The following is an 18,652-nucleotide window of genomic DNA, read 5'->3' as shown; positions in this document are numbered from 1 at the left end:
TCGACATCTTTGTAAATGGTGGTTGTATTGTTGACTCACCCAACTTGTTACCCCCCACACTCTGTCCCAGCCACATTTGTCTCTTTTCAGTACTTTGAACATACCAAGATGTTTCCCACCTGAAGGCTTTGGTTCAGCTGTCCCTTCACTTGAGAGGCTCTCCCCTCCCCTGATAAACCCCATGTATCCTTCAGGGCCTGACTTAAGTATGACTTTCAAAGAAAGTGTTTCCTGGCACTTTTACATCGAATGATATAATTCACAGAAAATGCTTAACACAGTACCTGCAATATAATAGGTACTCAATAAAAACTTGTTGACTGACTAGACTGTCATTGTTCAATAATGCAAAAAAAAAAAAAAGGTCAAACATGCAGGATACGTTGAAAAACACACTTGTTGACGGAGCTTGAATTTTTTGGACATCTGTGTCTGTATAAGTGTCTCAGTGATTTCAGTAGAGATTTAAATATAGTATTTAGTTATAAAACATATTTTAATTATCTTATTTCAGTTAACTACTCATATTTGGGTAAAAAGCCTTTGTCTAATTTATCTTCAGAATGATCGTTAAAGAAAATTGTGTGTCATCAGCTCATGTTTCAAAGGCACATCACACAATTTGTAGGCGCAACATGACATATGAAGATGTGCATGGAACACTCAGAGTATGAGTAAAGGCAGATTTCATGGCAATTAAACATACCTGCATTGTCACATATTAACTATAGTAATAGGCTCTGGGATGAATATGACCATGATATTGGTATGTTAAATGTAAAAAGTATATGTTTGATAGGAAAAATCCCCCTTTTTTTGTAACAGGGTTTAACTTTCTTAGATGGAGTTTTAATTTGATGAATATTGGCAAAGAAGAAAAAGTTTCTGGGCCCATTTAATTGGTTTGTTAATTTATGGATAATGGAAAATAGAATCAGGACTTCGCTGTTCTTTTGTATTAACCAGGAGAATGTTATAGATTCTGATTTAAAAATCTGATGTTGTAACCCATTTAATCTACAAAACTGACTCTGGATCTTAGCAGTATATTTATATTCCTTATATGAATGAGGAGGAGAAGCAATTTACTTACTTTGAAGTCTCTGAAAGTAGTCTAGTGGTCATATCAGGGATGAAATTGGGAATTACATTTTCGATAATGGAAGAGTGGTGAATGAGGTTGAAATATGTATTTTTGCCTATAATAGGTGAAATTGTATATAAGAAGTGTGTTCTCTGACACGTATAATAAAGACTACTGCTAAAAAAGGATGATAATATTTCCATGTACAAACTAAAATGATGTTGCTACTTGGCAATAGTGCAAAGATTTTTCAATTACTTGGTTCTCCAGTTTTAAAATTGTGATTTGAGGACAAATGTTTAAAAGTAAGAAATTTGTATTATTTCAAGTTTTATGCTTAAAGTAGGATTTTATTAATATTTTGATGCTTTATTATTTAAAATGAACACAATGCAAGTTTGCAGAAAAAGAGACCTCACTGTGTGAGGAACAGGAAAATTCCTGGAGTGTAGATGGCCCTGTGGTAGACGGTTTTACTCATTGCTTCTGCTCAATGGAGAGAGGTTTACATATCCCCGTATCATTGACAACAAGCTTGCCCCTGTGACTTGAAGTGCTCATTCCTTCAGTAAAACTATATTTATGGCACTATTGAAATTAGGAGTAGCCACATGACTAGCTTTAGCCAATGAAACATGGGTAGAAGTGGTAATTGTCAATTCTAAGCAAAAATGTATAATTTCATTGATCATCTTATTTCTTTTTCCTTGGTCACAAAACCTGCCATGTTCCAGATGACATTTGCTCTATCAATCCAGGTCTTAGAGTGAAGATAGCATGAAACAGAGCAACAATCTACCTATGATAACATAAGCAAGAAACACACCTTTGCTGTTCTAGGCCACTGAATTCTGGGAGTTAATTGTTATATAGCATAACTATCCCAAACTGAGTAATATAGATTCCAAGATGAAGAAGATGCTGATTACACAATTGAATGATATATAATTTGTATCCTTAAGAACCTCATTTTATAATAGGGAAATAAATACATCAAAATAATTACAAACAGGATGTCAAAAGCCAATAGGACATGTGGAAAGTACTATGATTATGCTGAAGAAAGAGATAAACCCTATTTAAGGGATTTTGGGAATGCTTCATTTAGGAAATAATACTAAATTTGAATTTGGAAGGCTATGTAAAATTTTAAAAAAAATTTTTAAAAAGAAGAACATTCTAGAAACAAATATGCTCAAAAGTATAGATGTATAAAAGGAAATTAATTTTTAAAGAAATAGCAAGAAGCATGATATATTTTGGGGATGTCTAATATCTGTGTGGGCATCTATAGTATGGGGGTAGGGGAAGTTGAGAGATGAATCCAGAAAGGTTGTTAGATTACAAAGGGTCTTGTATACCATGCTAGGAAGGTAGTGAAGTTACAGGCAGATCAGGATTCTAATATTTTCCCCTGGAAAAAGAACATTAGCTTCTTCATCTGTACAATGGGATCAATGACACCTACCTCACAGATTTTGCTTGAAGCAGAAAAGAAGTAACTAAGTTTCAATGAATCTTAGTTGCCTCCTGGACCTAGTATGCTAAGGTGATATTTCATGTAATGGGATATGTTTGGAGTATTTTTAAAGCAAAGGGTTGGTGGGATTGGCATCATACTTTAGAAAGATCACTCTGGCAGCATTTGGAAGATGAATGGGGTAGTGGGATGATGAGAGGTAGGGAGACCAGTTAGGAATTCATTGCTATAAAACCAAAAAGAGGTCAAATTAATAAAATCTTCTCTAAGTCCAAGGTCCATGAGTTTAGTACCTATGTTCTCTTCTATGCAGTTTATTGTTTCAGTTCTTATATTCAGGTCCTTGATACATTTGGAATTAATTTTGGTATGTGGTGATAGACAATAGTCGTTTCATTCTTTTGCATGTAGCTTTCCAGTTTTCCCAGCACCATTTATTGAAGAGGCTTTCCTTTCTCAGCTGTATATTTTTGGCGTTTTTGTCCAAAATTATTTGCCCATATAAATATGGGTTTATTTCTGGATTCTGTTCCACTGGTCTGCATGTCTTTTTTTTTCTTTCTGCCAATACCATGCTGTTTTGATTATTGTCACTTTGTAGTGTAATCTGAAGTTGAGTAGAGTAATACCTCCAGCCTTGTTCTTTTTTCTCAGGATTATTTGGCTATTCAGAGTCTTTTGTACTTCCATACTCATCTGATGATTTTTTTTTGTTCTATTTCTTTAAAAAATGTCAGTGGGATTTTGATGGGGATTGCCTTAAATTTGTATAATGCTTTAGGTAATAAGGTCATGTTAACTGTGTTAACTTCCAATCCAAGAACACGAAATATCTTTCCATTTCTTTGTGTCCTCTTCGATTTCTTTTAATAGTTTTAGTTTCTTTTAATAGTTATAGTTTTCATCGTATAGGTCTTTCACCTGTTTCATTAGGTTTATTCTTAGGTATTTTATTCTTTTTATTGCAATTGCAAAAAGGATTTTTTTTCATTTCTTTTGAAAATTCATTCTTCTAAAAATTCATTATTAAAGTATAAGAACCCTATGGATTTTTGAACATTGATTTTGTATCCTGAAACTTTACTGTATTTGTTTATTATTTCTAGTAATATTTTAGTGGAGTCTTTAGGGCAGCAGTCCTCAACCCTTTTGACACCAGGGACTGGTGCTTCTATGAGAAGCTAATGCCTGAGGATCTGAGGTGGTGCTGAGGTGGTGATGCTAGCCCTGGGGAGCTGCTGCAAATACAGATGAAGCTTTGCTCACTCGACCATCGTTCACTTCCTGCTGTGCAGCCCGATTCCTATCAGGCCACAGACCAGTACCAGTCCATGGCACAGGGGTTGGGGACCCCAGCTTTAGGATTTTCTATATAGGGAATCATGTCATCTGCAAATAGTGACGGTCTGACTTCTTCATTTCCTATTCGGATGCCTTTTATTTCTTTCTCTTGCCTGACTCAGCAATCCTTCTTCTGGGTATTTACCCTAAAAATCTGAAAACATTTACCCACAAAGACATATGCACCCGATGTTCATAGCAGCATTATTCATGGTGGCCAGGACATGGAAGCACCAAAGTGTGCTATGATAGATGATTGAATAAAGAAGATGTGGCACATATATACAATGGAATATTTCTCAGCCATAAGAAAAGATGAAATACTGCCATTTTGACAGTATGGATGGATCTTGCGACAACATGGATGGATCTTGAGGTAATCATGCTAAGCAAAAAATGTCAGACAGAAAATGTTGAAAACCACATAATATCACTCATATGTGGTATATAAATCTAAAAACAACAAACGAACATGACAAACAGAGACTTATGGATATGGACAGCGGATTAGTGGTTACCAGAGGGAAGGGAGGAGGGGGACATAGATAGGGGTAAAAGGGATCAAATATTTGGTGATGGAAGGAAATCTAACTATGGGTGGTGAGCGCACAATGCAATATATATATGACATACTGTTGAAATGTATACTTGAAACTTATTGGGTATTGTTGATCAATGTCACCCCAATAATTTTTAATTAAAAAATGTGAAAAAAAATCAAGAGATTATGAGGATTCAAACTAAGGTAGTGATAATACCTGGCCTTTCCCCTTTTTTCTTATGAATTCCTTAGATGTCATGTGTATACATCAATGCCCTCAACAAGGCAAGGAAGCAGAAGAGAACCACTTGTGGTTTCCCAGGGTCTCGATTTTCCAAAGGTGAATTTGATGCTGACCCTTTGCTAACCACACTAGTTTATGTACTGAACCCTCCCTATTGAATACCTTATGCTCCCAGTATTTTAGTACTTTCCAGGGTCTGGCTTTCTATGCCTCACCTCATGTTTCAAGTTCTACCCTTCACTATCACTTTTGTCCCATCCCCTTATCATTCTGCTACTTGACAAACTGATCAGTGTTAATGTGATAATGAGATAAAATATTTTCATTAATTACAGTTTCCATGTTTGCCTTCATCTGTGCTTTCTGAAGACTTTATTACCCCTAAATACTACTACTACTACGACGACGACGACGACGACGACGACGACGACGACGACGACGACGTGAAAGGCTATGCTGCACTGACCCTTAATCAAAGAACTTTAAAAAGATATCAAGCAAACCAATGCATAATAGTGATTAAGAATGTTAAATAAACATTTAATAGATGCCAAACAAGGTAAACCCATTTAGAATGATCTTTTCTGTCTGAAAAGAAGATACTTACTGTGAGATTGAAGTTCATCTGCAGAATTAAAAGCTGCCAATACACAAAAGTTACCTTTTTTACACATACAGTTCTAGATACAAGAGAAATGGCAAATTATGTTTTATTTACATCACACTACTTCTAGTTTTGGTATATGTTAGCAGAATTGTTATGAAAAGTTTAATTTCTTATTTGTGTGTGTCCTTTCTTATATGTGGAATGACAATTTCAAATTCTGCTGAATTGTTATTGAATTAACCTTTAGGGTCTGATCTCTAATGACATCTGTTACTTTTTCCCATCAGACGCCAGCTGGAGGGAGGTCACAGAAGTGGCACTGGACAGTTTCCTTTTAACAGCCTATAAACCAAATTCCACAATCCTGAACCTTTGACTAAGTCTCTGGAATACTTTCTCACATTATACAATTTCTAAAGAAACCACACACACACACACACACACACACACACACACACACACAGAGTTCTAACAGTTTCATGCTCAATAAACTGTTCATGAGGAGCTTGTGGCTCAAGGTATCAGGCAGAACACCAACATTTATCTCTTCTCACTGAATCTTGCTGAAATGACAAAGTAAATGGTACAGATGAGATAAATTGATTATAGCATTGAGAAGGAAACAATCTATGGGACAGAGATTTGTATAGATTTTTGGAAGATGGAACAGAGATGGTTACATTGATAGATAAACCAGGGCAGAGGAAAATATGACTCAGAAAATACATAGGAAAAAGCTACTGAGAAGGTTGGCATTTTCCACCTGGCAGAACCCTCAAAGAGTCTCTCATAGCAGAGAGAGCAGGCATGAAGAGCGGGAATGGGTTGCTGGGTAATTATTCAGGTGACTAATTAAGGAACTGTCCATGGAGTAGCCTATTCAGTCAACAGGAGAATGAAAGAGAAATTCCATACAGGCAGCTGGGTACAGGAGAACTGGAGAACAACCAGTCCACATTACTCGCCATTTACCATGTTCCAAGCAATGCTCCTGGTGCTAGGGACATAGCAGTGAATGCCTCAGTCTCTACTCTCATAGACTGAATATTCTCATGGGAGAGGCAAACAAGAAACAAATAATCCAATAAATGCATAGATATAATGATAAGGGCCAAGAAGAATAGTAAAGCAGGCAAGAAGGATAAAGAGTGGCAGAGATGCTCCTTTAGACAGGGAAGTCAGGCTATGAAGGTTTTTCTGAGGACTTGACATTTGAGCAAAGCCTAATGGAAGTTAAAAGAATAAACCATGTGATTATCTGTAGGAGGAGGTCCAACAATTTGGATGAGGGAGGTTTCAGTTTGAGGAATATCAAGGAGTCCACATAGCCAGAGCACAGTTAATGAGGGATAGGAGTTGGAGAGAGCCAGAGTCAGATCCTGTAAGATTTTAAAAGCAAGGGCCTATACCACTAGACTTTTTTTTAAGTGTGATGGAAAAGTATACAAGCTCACTTATCTTTAAGCATCACTCTATTTGGAGAACTACTTGTAGGCAGAGAACAAATGGAAGCAGGAAAACAATGAGGAGGTTATTACAGTTGAGATTGACAAGATGGTGGCTTGAGTCATGGTACAGTGATGATAGTGATGGAAAAATATATCTTAGATACATTTTGAAGGCAGAGTTGATAAAATTGGTTTCTGGGTTGGTTGCAGGATATGAATCAAGGATAACTCACATTGGAACAAGAGTTCAGAAGGCTTCAAAAAACATGTCCCAGCAATGTAGTTTGAGTACCTGGATCTGGCTATATCTCAAGCCTCAAGAGGAGGCCTGTGTGCAGGTTCTGGTTTTGCTTATACTTCTTTGAATAGATTGAAAAATCTTAAGACCTTGTGGACAATATCGAAGTATTTAGAAATACCCCAAATATACATGTAATGCTACAACCCCTATTTTTGCAAAAAACGTTGCAGCTCTCTGATGAAATTTTGTTGTTTTATTGATAAATAGTGGATTTTTTTCCAGTCTATAAAAAGTGGCTGTTTAATAAAACTCAATCAGGACAAGTTAGAGACAATGCTGGGTAAATGTCCTTGCTGGCTTTCCCTGACTCAAGCCTTACTTATCTAAAGAACTGAGCAGCTTGAGACATAATGGTAACATGGTTTTCAAAGATGAACAAGCTCAGCAGAAGAATGCTGAGGTAGTTATTGTTTTACCTCAATCAATCCCCGCATCAAGTGGATTGACCTCAGGGCAGCAAGCCAAGAACAATCAGCTATGAACATCCCTCTCAGATTCCCTTCCTTGTATCTTCTTGCCCGTACCCTTGATTCCAAACGTAGGTGGGTAGACAATTAGTTTCATGCAGGCTGTGGCTTTTTTTCATATCAACTGTTTTGCAACACCATGGATATTGGTGGAAACTTGGTGGCAACATTCTACCTTGGGGGATGGAAACTAATGGATAAATACTGCTGCCACCTCTGTATTTCTCCTTAGACTACAGTAAAATCACCCCTGTTGCTCACAGCAGTGACCTCAGCAATGCAATTTGATTTTGACCTCCCCTCCTTCCCAGTTTCACTTTTCTCGCATTCTCACCACTGCCTTCTGGGGTCATCTCCCTGGCACATGCTCACAGTCCTTGTCTAGTGCCCTGCTTCAGAGAACTCAAGCTATGGCAGCTTCTTTTCAATAACTTAGCTACAAGCATCATGGTAAAAACATCAGTTTAGAAATAAAAGTTTTGATTTTCTTCATTGCTGGCTTTTGGCTCTGCTGCAAAGAAATTCACCTATATCTATTCACATATTGTTTTGTTCCTCGTATTTGTTATTGTGGGCTCAGAGAAAGCAATTAGGTTTATGGCACTACTAAAGGTAAGTGCATTTAACTCCAAATTTGAATTACTTATTATCAAGTGTAAAATCCTTTATTTCGAATGTATTCGACAGGTACGTGTACAGAGAATTTCAAATGCACGAACTTAATTTAGTTGGGCAATACATCACTTCACAAAGTCTGATGCTTCCAACTTAAAGAAATTGCTGTATAATGGTAATAACTTTCATTTGTGAGGTATTGCTAATCATTTCATACATTCAACAACTTTGTGAAGTAAACACAGATAAAATATTTAATTTTCAAGATTACCAAACTAGAAATCAGAGTGGTTAAAACAGGTAGCTGGTATTTGGCAGAAGGGAACTAGGATCTTTCCACCATGGCTGGCAAGATTGTAAAAATCCACACGATCAGGGGGAAAAAGACAAGATTGGGCAATCTAGTGAAGTAGAAGAAACTGTTCACTCATTGTTTCATTAAGTGGGTGTTTGTTGAGTGTCTTTAATAGACCAGGCCATGTAGAAGGCACTCTAGATATAATTATTGTAGGGAATAAGTTGCTAAGAAAAGTTGGAGGGGAAAAGAAAGCAATTTCCTGGGAGGGAGATATTACAACAGTTCCAGACCCCAATACAGAGGAAGTCTTTAATTAAAATTAACATCACCATTAGGGGACATAGCTATGTGGACCAATAATGCAATGATTTCCAAAGTGACCTGCCAAATCAATTTGAATAACTTGTCAACCAATAGGGCAATCATTTTTTAACCTGCCAGTCAAGTGAATCTATTAATTAGATAATTTGATCGACATTTGGTATTGAGATGGATTCAAATTGGTAGGTGCAGTAAAATAAATTGATTAGATGAATGTTTTCCTTTTAATGGAGTGATTCTTTGAGTGATTTGAAAGTTGATTTTAGAACATTTCAGAATTACTGTGAGTATGAGTCATTATTCTAGTTCAGCAACTATATGACCTCTAAGACAGTGGACTGCCTTCTTTGTAGCTCATTCGAAGGAAATAAATAATGATGACTTGATCTTCTTTAGGAGTCAGCAGCTAAAGCCTATTAATTCTTCCATAGTAGAGCTTTAAACATTCTGGATCTTGGAAAGGAAAAGGAGGGAGGTTATCTCTTGGATCTTATCAGTCATTATTCTACTACAATAGTGTTTGCCCAATATTTACCTTGAAAAATCAGGAAAACACTATTATTATTCCCTGTTACCTGTTTACTGAAGAAGTTGAATTCTGAGACATTCCAGCTCCTTTAAGCCCAGACTGAAAATTCATATCAGGTTTCAGATCATCGTGCCTTCCCAGGTCAAGAGCAGCTGGCTGTGCAAAGGTTAGTTTTACAATTTTACACAGCTTTATCCCCACCTGTTCTTCACTCCTATATCCTTTAGTGAAAACTGCATTACTTTGAAGTTGAAGGTTGCATTCAGGCAGACAGAGCAGCTTTACTCCCACCCTGAGTTGGAACAGATAATGGATTCTGCAGAGCAGGTGTCCAACTGACCAAGGTCATCGAACAATGATTCAGTGTAAATATCCAAATTGAAGTTGTGGACAAACTCAGCACATGACAGGTGCAGTTGATGAGTGTCCTGTCTGGCTGTCGCAGTGGTCTGAGGACACAGAACAAATCAAATGAAGAAGGCTGCACCTGCCTTAGAAGGTTATGTCTTCACTAATCCTGTAGCAACTGGCAGGTTGGCATTACTTGGTGCATATCTCTGCATTGGTGTGTTTGGATGATTTTGTTTCTCAGGAGCTATTTGTTCAGGGAAAAAATGGAAAGTGGAAAAATGAAGTCAGTTTTCTCTTGACATTTCCAAAGATGAATACTTGTGAAGAACAAGCAGGCAATCTTTCCTTAGAAATAGTCAATCCAAAGAACCTAGAAAGTCCTTCAGAGTTGCGAACAGAAGATCACAACTTCAAAAAAAATCACAAGAAAAAAATCAGAAGACTCTTCTCCTGGGAAAGAAGAGGAATTACAATCAATATATTACAACTTTATGGTTCTCAGCACTGTACAGAAGTTTCCTTTTGAGACAATGTCTGAAAGTCAAAGTCAAAGCATCTAATACATGCAACGTGTGAATGATTAAAGTCAACAAAAAATGGGATTAAGTTACCAGGATTTTTAAAAATACAGTTGACAAAATGAAAGAGTTTTAGAAAAGCCCTTGAATTATATAGGTATAGGGTATATATATTAAAATGGTTTATAGCATTTTTTTTCTGCTTTCATAGTTGAAAAGGCTAATGTAATATTTTTAATTTTTACTTTTTGATATTCAATATTATATTAGTTTCAGGTGTATAGCATAATGGTTAGACATTTATATAATTTATGAAGTGATCTCTCTGATAAGTCTAGCACCCACCTGACATCAAAAGGCTAATGTAATGTTAAATGCTTTGCTTAATTTTACATCATTAGAAAGTGAACTAGTGTACACTTAAGTTGCTTTATATTTTCAACATAGTGAAGAGGTCAGCAAACATTTCCATAAAGGGCCAAATTGAGAGAAAATAACCCTTGAAGGGGTAAGAACAGAGTGTATACATTAATAGGAGTTTATAGAATTTTCTCCCATTTCACAAGTATGAAGGCTGAAGTTAAATGACATGTTCAACATTATATCTTTAGAGTGCAAGAGCCTAAATTCAAAGTCATGTTTTTTGACTGTTAACTCAGTTCTCTTGTTACTTTTACCACAGTGCCTGAGCACTCTGAGTATCAAAAAAGGCCTCCAGAAAGCTCTGAGCCCAACAGGGCCTTCTCCCTCAAGGGTCATTGTAGTAATAGTTGTGCTTGCTCTCTGTGTTGAGAGTGGGAGCTATTTCTCTAAATGAATGGTTGGCCAATGAATATATTTTTGAACATCTACTGAATGTTGGGGTACAGAGTCACCGATTCCTTGTGCTCGAGAGACTTTTATACTAGCATGTGGGTGAGACAAACAAGCATCAAATAATCAAACAAATCAATTATATCAGATTCTGATAAGTGTTAGGAAGAAAATAAAATGGGGTAACATAGTAAAAAGTAACTAGCACTGGTAACTTAAGGTGGGGAACTGAAGCAGGCTCATTGGTGGCTTTACCAAGCAGGAAGACTGCAGAAGCTGCAAGAACCATAACCAAAATATAGTAGCTCAAATATTAGAAATGGCAAATGATGAAACAGACAATGAGATAACATTCCCATAATACATTATTGTTGTGGACCAGGTAACCCATGCAATGTTTTGAGTCTGGGCTAAGAAATGCAGACATGAGGAAGAAAATGAGATAGCTTCTGGGTGGAAGGTGAGGATGGCTTTCCCTAGGAGAGAATAATGGTAATACTGGTGTGTAGCATCACCTCCTAACTTTGAACTTATCCCACATTATCATGAAAGTGGGGAGACACATCATGTATCAAGAAAATGTTTTACATAAATTAACTCCTATACATGGATTAGCTCACAGAAACTATTGTTCATGTTTTACAAATAAGGAAACTGAGGTACAGGTGGCTTAAGTAACTTTCCTGTGAAAGGCTAAATAATGCCTCTCAATGATGTCCATATCCTAATCCTCAGAACATGTGAATATGTTTTCTTATATGTAAAAGGGGTTTTGCAGGTATGATTTCAAATTTTTCAGATGGAGGGATTATTCTAGATTATCTGGGTTTGCCCAATGTGATTATAAAGACCTTTGTAAGAGTCAGAAAGGAGGTGGAAGCAGAGTCGGACTGATGTGGCCAGGAGCCAAGGAATGCAGGAAGCTTTCAGAAGCTGGAAAATGCAAGGAAATAGATTCTCTTCTAGAACTTCTAAAAGAAATGTCACCTTGATTTTAGTCCAATGAAACCGATTTCAGAGTTCTGGCCTGTAGAACTGTAACATAATAAATTTGTGTTGTCTTAAACCACTAAATTTGTGGTAATCTGTTACAGCAGCAATAGGAAACTAATACACTGCCCAAGGCCACAGAGCTACAAAGCATCAGGGCTAGCATTAAAATTGAGGCAGTCTGGTGCCAGTACTGGCGATTTAACCACTATGTTATAGGGCCTTTCACAGGCAGAATAAAATTTCAGGTTGAATGCAAAATAAATGTCTCCTAGGTTTTCCTCTTAATCTCAGAATTCCAGGTCCCAGAGAAACTAAAAAAAAAAAAAAAAAAAAAAAAAAAAGAGAAAGGGGATCCTATACTAGCTGGTATACTCTCATCCTCTTCCCTGCTCCGTGTCTTCAATCCTGTATCCAAGAAATCACTAAATAAACCTCCCATTTTAGAGATGAGGAATTTGAGGACTAAAGAGTTGTGATTTTGAAGTCACCAAGCTGGTTGGTGAAACAATCAGCTAATTAGGCAAGGGGCAGATGGTGATGTGGGGAGACTCAATGATCTTAGTACCTGTATGGAACTCAAGGAAAGAGACTGTGACAAGCGAGGACCTAAGAATCCAGGCTTTCTGAAACCTGTGTTTCTCATTATTTGCTTAGGAAGGGTGGGAGAAGAAATGTTAATTACACATCTACCCAATGTAATACCTCTCTAGAAGAATCCAAAGTTCTCACTACAGCAAACTTTAGCCTCCTGTGATTCTTATATTCCCAAATATTAGCCACTTTGACATGCTGGTCACTGCCCCCAGCTCTCTAACACAGCATCTAAGATAGTTTGGATGCTCATGAATATTAACTGAATTAAGCAAAAATGCTTTTGATAGCATCCTTAGACCAGTGCTTTTCCAAATTTAAGGTGCATGCAAATTCCCTGGGGACCTCTTTAAAAACACAGGAAACTTATTGGATTCCATAAACCAATGTCACAATAAATAGATTAATTAATTAATTAAAAATAAAAATGCAGATTCAAAGTCAGAAAGTCTGGTTGGGGCCTGAGTTTGGGCATTTCCACAAACGTCCCATGATACTGTTACTGCTGGTCCATAGTCAATATTTTTCAAGGTTCCTGAAAATGAGACTTCCCTAACCATATACAAAATATAATTCATATAAAGTTTGATCATTCAATGAAAGTTTCCAGAGGTGGTATGGAAATAAAATTTTCCCCTTTTAGAAACCCGTGCCCTCCCAATCAAGAGAGCAAATTGGATGCCTGGATTCAGTGGAACGAGTTGAAACAGTACCCCAAATACCCGTTCTCTGACTTCTGCTCTGGTCTTCCAAAGGCAGGGAAAGGTGTAACAAAAGGAAAAAGGGAAGTGTCCAGGAGTTTTCACGCCTCCGTTCCTCTACCATTTCCAGCCTTTAAGGAGCATCTACCCCTTTTGAACCGCAGAGGTCACCACCAAACACTCGGGAGCGCAGCGCCGCGCCCCCCTCCGCGCCTTTGCCCAGGCGGAGACCGCCGACGCGCGTGCGTGGGCGCTCAGTATAAATAGATCCCAGGCGGCCGCCACTGGACAGAGTCAGGCTGCGGGCACCGCGGGCCATGGCGGGGGAGGACCACCAGTGGCAGGAGGGCAGCATTCTCTACAACATACTCATGAGCGCGAAGCAAACGCACGCGGCTCCGGAACCATCGGAGGCGCCCAAGGCGAGGCTGGGGGGCGTGTGCTGTGGCTGTTCTTGCGGCGCGGAGCCCCCGGTGGGCAGAGAGGGGCTGACGGGTGGGAGGGCAGGGGCGCTTCTATACCGCTGCTGCTGTTGTGGTGAAGAACACCAGCGGCAGGGCAGCATCCTCTACAATATCCTTACGAGCGCAAAGCAAATGCAAGAGGCTCCCAAGGCGCCAGAGGCGCGGCTGGGGAACGCGTGCTGGGGCTGCTCCTGCGGCGCTGAGCCCCCTGTGGGCAGAGAGGGACTGCCAGGTGGGCAGGCCACGGCTTTCCTGTACCGCTGCTGCTTTTGCGGTGAAGACCACCCACGACAGGGCAGCATCCTTTACAGCTTGCTCACAAGCGCAAAGCAAACACACGTGGCTCCGGAAGCTCCCGAGACTCGGCGGGGAGGCGGGTTGTGGGACCGCTCCTACTGTGCACAGAAGCTGTGGGGCAGAGAGGAGCTGCGGGGCGAGAGGGCAGTGGAGCTCCTGTATCGCTGCTGCCTTTGCGGTGAAGACCACCTGCGGCAGGGCAGCATTATCTACAACATGCCCACGAGCGCAAAACAAACGCACGCGGCTCCAGAGGTGCAGCCGGGGGCCCCCTGGTGGAACCCCTCATGTGGCGCGCAGCGGCTGGTGGTCCTCAAGAGTCCACAGGTGGTCTGCGAGGCAGCCTCGGCGGGCCTGTTGAAGACACTGCGCTTTGTCAAGTACTTACCCTGTTTCCAGGTGCTGCCCCTGGACCAGCAGCTGGTGCTGGTGCGCAGCTGCTGGGCGCCGTTGCTCTTGCTCGAGTTGGCCCAGGACCGCTTGAACTTCGAGATAGTGGAGACCTGGGAGCCCACCTTGCTGCAGAGGATCCTCACCAGCAGGCGGCGGGAGACCGCAGGCAACGAGCCGCCGCCTCTCCCCACGCTGCAGCCACACTTGGTACAGCCAACAGAGGCCCGGCATTTGCCGTCGGCCGCAGAAGTCCAAGCCATCAAGGGTTTCCTTGCCAAATGCTGGAGCCTGGAGATCAGTACCAAGGAGTACGCCTACCTCAAAGGAACCGTGCTCTTTAACCCCGGTAAGGGCACCAGGCTCGGGCTCTGGGTTTTCTGTGCTCAGTAGAGAGCTGTGCAGTGCCTACCCGGGGCACAGGCGCTGAAGAGCTTTCAGTGATCAGGGGAGTGAGTATCGGGGCAAAAGTGTAGAATGGCGACTAACTCAGCACAGTTGGGGGAGCTCCAGAAACCAACCATTCTTCGTGGGTGGGCTGCTGCCCAGAGGATGCGGATATTTTGTTGAGATCCGTACGCGTTTCTCTGCAACTTTCTGTTACTACAGAAAAGTTTGTCTTCAGGGGACAATGGCTATTTCTCCTCTAGTCTTTTAAATCCGATAGCACAGCTTTAAAAAAAAAAAGTTTGTGTTCACTGCAAATTCTACAACATCTCTTTCTGAAAACCACTTCTGAAATTTACTAGAACTTATTTGTTGGAGAAACTATTAAGGCTGGCAAGGAAGGTAACATTTAATGAGGACCCATAGGGAGATTATCTCCTAGGGACACTGTCAGGCAGGATACTGGGCTTAGTGTTTCATGAGTCTGCCTCTGAATAGTCATTTTATGGTCCTAAGCTGCTGGAGTATCTCATCGTCCAAGTGTCTGTGAATATAAGGCTAGCAAAGGGGCAGGAAAAAGACACAGTAGGGACTCGAGCAGGAGCACTGTATTTTAGAGCTTGAAAAGACCTTAGAGACCTCCTAATCAACCCCTTCTGGCCTCATCCCCATTTGCACGTTAGGTAGCCTAGTCCCAAATGACCTTACTTGAAAATAAATGGCCACTGAGTTATAGAACATGGGCCTCCTGTCTCCTAGGCCCAGTGGGATGTTTATTGCACCACACTTTCAGGTTGCCTCTTGGGTACTGGACACTCTCCTCCACACAGTGCAACCATATCATGGGAGACCATCTCCCTGAACAGCCAAGTACCCAGTCTTGAGTATGTCTTAATACTAGAGTCATCTTCAACCAGAATCCTTCCAAAAGGGTCACAGTGGATAGGAAGTTTCCAGGCAGCTTGAGTTGGGATAGTTTTTATAATGTTCCCTCCACATCCTTTTTTTTTCCCCTGACATCAGGAGTCTCCATTATGTCCTTGCTTCCTGCCTAGCATTTTTTCTAAGGGGTACAGAGCTGTATTTAGTGGGAAAATAATTCATTCAGAACTCACACTTCAGAACCTAGAGACCTTGGCTTATTCCAGCAATCACTATAGGTCGCCATTTACTTATATTATTGTTTTCCAAACTTGTGAGTGCATAAAAAACGCTTGCGGGGAGGCTTGTTTAAAACCTCTCCAGGCTCCTCCCCTAGAGATTCTGATTCAATAGTTCTGGTCCAGGGTAAGCAAATCTGCATTCATAATAAGTGCCCCAGGTGGTGTTTAACATCATTGGGAGACTGTTTTCTTGTGGGTATTATTAAACGTCTACAATGTGCCTTATTCTGTTGGAATACAAAGGTAAGACAAGCGCTCAGCTTCCAGAAGTTTACGTTCCACTAGTTACCAGTTTCCCTCTTTTCCTTCACTTTGTTTTGCATACTTTTCACACACACACACACACACACACACACACACACACACACACACACAAACACACACACACCATTGTTTCTATATTTCATTTATATCCTTATTTCCTCTCCACTTTTTCCTTCCTACCTAATTACCAAGTTTAACATATTTTCTCATCCCAGGAGCCTTTTGGAATGACCCTGAAGATTTGCAACTCCCCCTCCCTCCCTCCTTGCCTACCTCCCTTCCTCCCTTATTCTTGCTCTGCTTTTTGGAATCCTCCTAACATGAAGTTAGCCAGCTAAGCTGAGTGTTTTAAACACAAATGCACCTGTATTGGGGGAAAAAGTAATTCATGTTTAGTGCGTGTCCTTTCTTTGCTGTTTATCCATTTGTATCCCATGATCATTGTGTTTAAACATTTTTGTTTTTTACTGTGAAGTCCATCTATCCACCTTTTCTCTTTCCTGTATCTACTTCGAAGGCAAGTCTTTTTTTGGGAAAAGGCCACTTTCAGGGTGTGGAAAAGGAAGGGTGTGGTATGAAAGCAAAGAAAAGTGATGTGGAGTTCACAAGAGGAAGTTTTAATGAGCCATTAATCTAGACCTGAAAGAGCTTCAGATTTCTGGTGGAATTCATGCAAGCCTCTTCTTACCCTCATCAGTGGAATTCAAACCCAATAAACTTGGGTCTCAACCCTGGATAATAAACTGTAGGTAGTAGTGGATGTTATTGTGTGGACTGGGCTAATCAATTGGAATATGGATTAGAGATGTTGTTTTTTTCGTTCTCATTTTATCTATCAGATTTGGTATTTGGCTATAATAGGAATGACTCACCTATTGCTATTATTATTTTTTAAAGGACACTTGGCTCTGCTACTTTGTAATAATTAGCTTGGTGCTTTTAAAATTCTGTTGGATTTCGTAGAAAAAGAAGGAAAATGATTGCAGTAATCATTGACATCATTTTAACAGAACATTAATAGGTAATTACTTAAATACAAGTTAAAGACCTTTACAATAATATTACTATCATGAAGGACCAAAGAACTTTAAAAAGCAGCCTCCTCTTACCATCTTAAACTTATAGGCACTTCTTTCTTGCATTGTATTTCACTCAGTTTTACTTGGGTATTACACTGTACTGCAAGAAGGTCATGTGTTCTCTATTTGAAATGTTATTTTTGAATCATGTTGCAATCGATGGTGTTTTCATGTTTACTTTTTAACCTTTTAATGGCTATAAAACAATGCTTTCAAAGACCTCTTAAAATGATATTTTAAAAGAGACTTTTGGAATACTCATTAGAATCACTTTTTTTTTTGACCTTCCCAAATACAGAAATCATGGTACAATGAGCTAAGTGGACAGTGTTATCTCTTAAATTATCATAGGACTCTAGACTAAAATCAGCCTGCAGGCAAATAATTAAAATGAGACTGTGAGACACATTTGTGACTGTGAAGTTTACCACCATCATCTGGATAATCATTATAATGGTGGGAAATTCAAGGGAGGGTGGTAAAATATTTGTCATCTGACAAAACTTCTTGCCATTATACAATGGCCTGTTTCCCACAGGTAAAAGGTAAAGTACTCACTTCTTAAAATAATTGTACTTTATACTTGCATAGATAGATAGTGGACTGGAGCGTGCATTTGTTGGCTCAGGTCCAGCAGTTTTTAACTGAAGATACAAACAGTGGATATTAAATAAGAATAATTACATGATGTTTCTTTCTTGAAAGTATTGCTTCTGAAAACTTAGAACTGGCTTGGCATTTATCCTTGTTCTGGAAAGCCCTTTTTACCAGGAATTTTGAGCTCTTGTTTAATTTGGGAAGGGGCAGAAATTGATGTATTTAAAAAGCTAGCGAAGGGCTCTATGAATGTACTGTTTATGTGAAAAATTTTTCTCCTGTTTTCTCCTCCAGACCTGCCAGGCCTGCAGTGTGTGAATTACATTCAGGGACTTCAGCAGGGAACTCAGCAGATCCTCAGCGAACACATCAGGATGACGCACAGGGGGCACCAGGCCAGATTCGCTGAACTGAATAGTGCCCTTTTTCTACTGAGATTTATCAATGCCAGTGTTGTTGCTGAACTATTCTTTAGGCCCGTCATTGGCACAGTCAGCATGGATGATATGATGCTGGAAATGCTCTGTGAGAAATTATAAAGGCATCTGTGGGCCACACAAGTGCAGTTTACCGTGAAGAAAAGGAGCTGTGGGCAGAAGATTGTAAAATAGCATAAAATAAACTTTATTATTATTCTTACATGCATAGTATTTTTGTATTCAATTAAAGAAAAACTTTAGTTACAGACAATTAGAAAATCTTATTTCATACTGTTTCCTTGTGAAGGAAAACATTTGCTGCAGGTATCTTCTACATCTTTAAGGAAAG

The 18,652-nt window shown here is 39.6% G+C and overlaps 1 protein-coding gene across 1 annotated transcript; it reads left to right on the top strand.

Moving 5' to 3' along the window:
- The first annotated feature begins 13,560 nt into the window (after window positions 1-13,560).
- NR0B1 (nuclear receptor subfamily 0 group B member 1) lies at window positions 13,561-18,423 on the top strand. Its single transcript, XM_006918276.1, has 2 exons — window positions 13,561-14,743; window positions 18,179-18,423. The coding sequence occupies exons 1-2, from the start codon at window positions 13,561-13,563 to the stop codon at window positions 18,421-18,423; spliced, it is 1,428 nt and encodes a 475-aa protein (XP_006918338.1).
- Window positions 18,424-18,652: the final 229 nt, after the last annotated feature.

This window comes from Pteropus alecto, unplaced genomic scaffold, assembly GCF_000325575.1.
Source record: "Pteropus alecto unplaced genomic scaffold, ASM32557v1 scaffold248, whole genome shotgun sequence".
Lineage (NCBI taxonomy): Eukaryota > Metazoa > Chordata > Mammalia > Chiroptera > Pteropodidae > Pteropus > Pteropus alecto.
This window is presented reverse-complemented; position numbering and strand designations above follow the sequence as displayed.

Excerpts from the sequence above, each read along its gene's own strand:
- NR0B1 (XM_006918276.1), top strand. The coding sequence starts at position 13,561 with ATGGCGGGGGAGGACCACCAGTGGCAGGAGGGCAGCATTCTCTACAAC. Across the intron at positions 14,744-18,178 it reads AACCGTGCTCTTTAACCCCG|ACCTGCCAGGCCTGCAGTGT; the intron begins GTAAGGGCACCA and ends TTTCTCCTCCAG.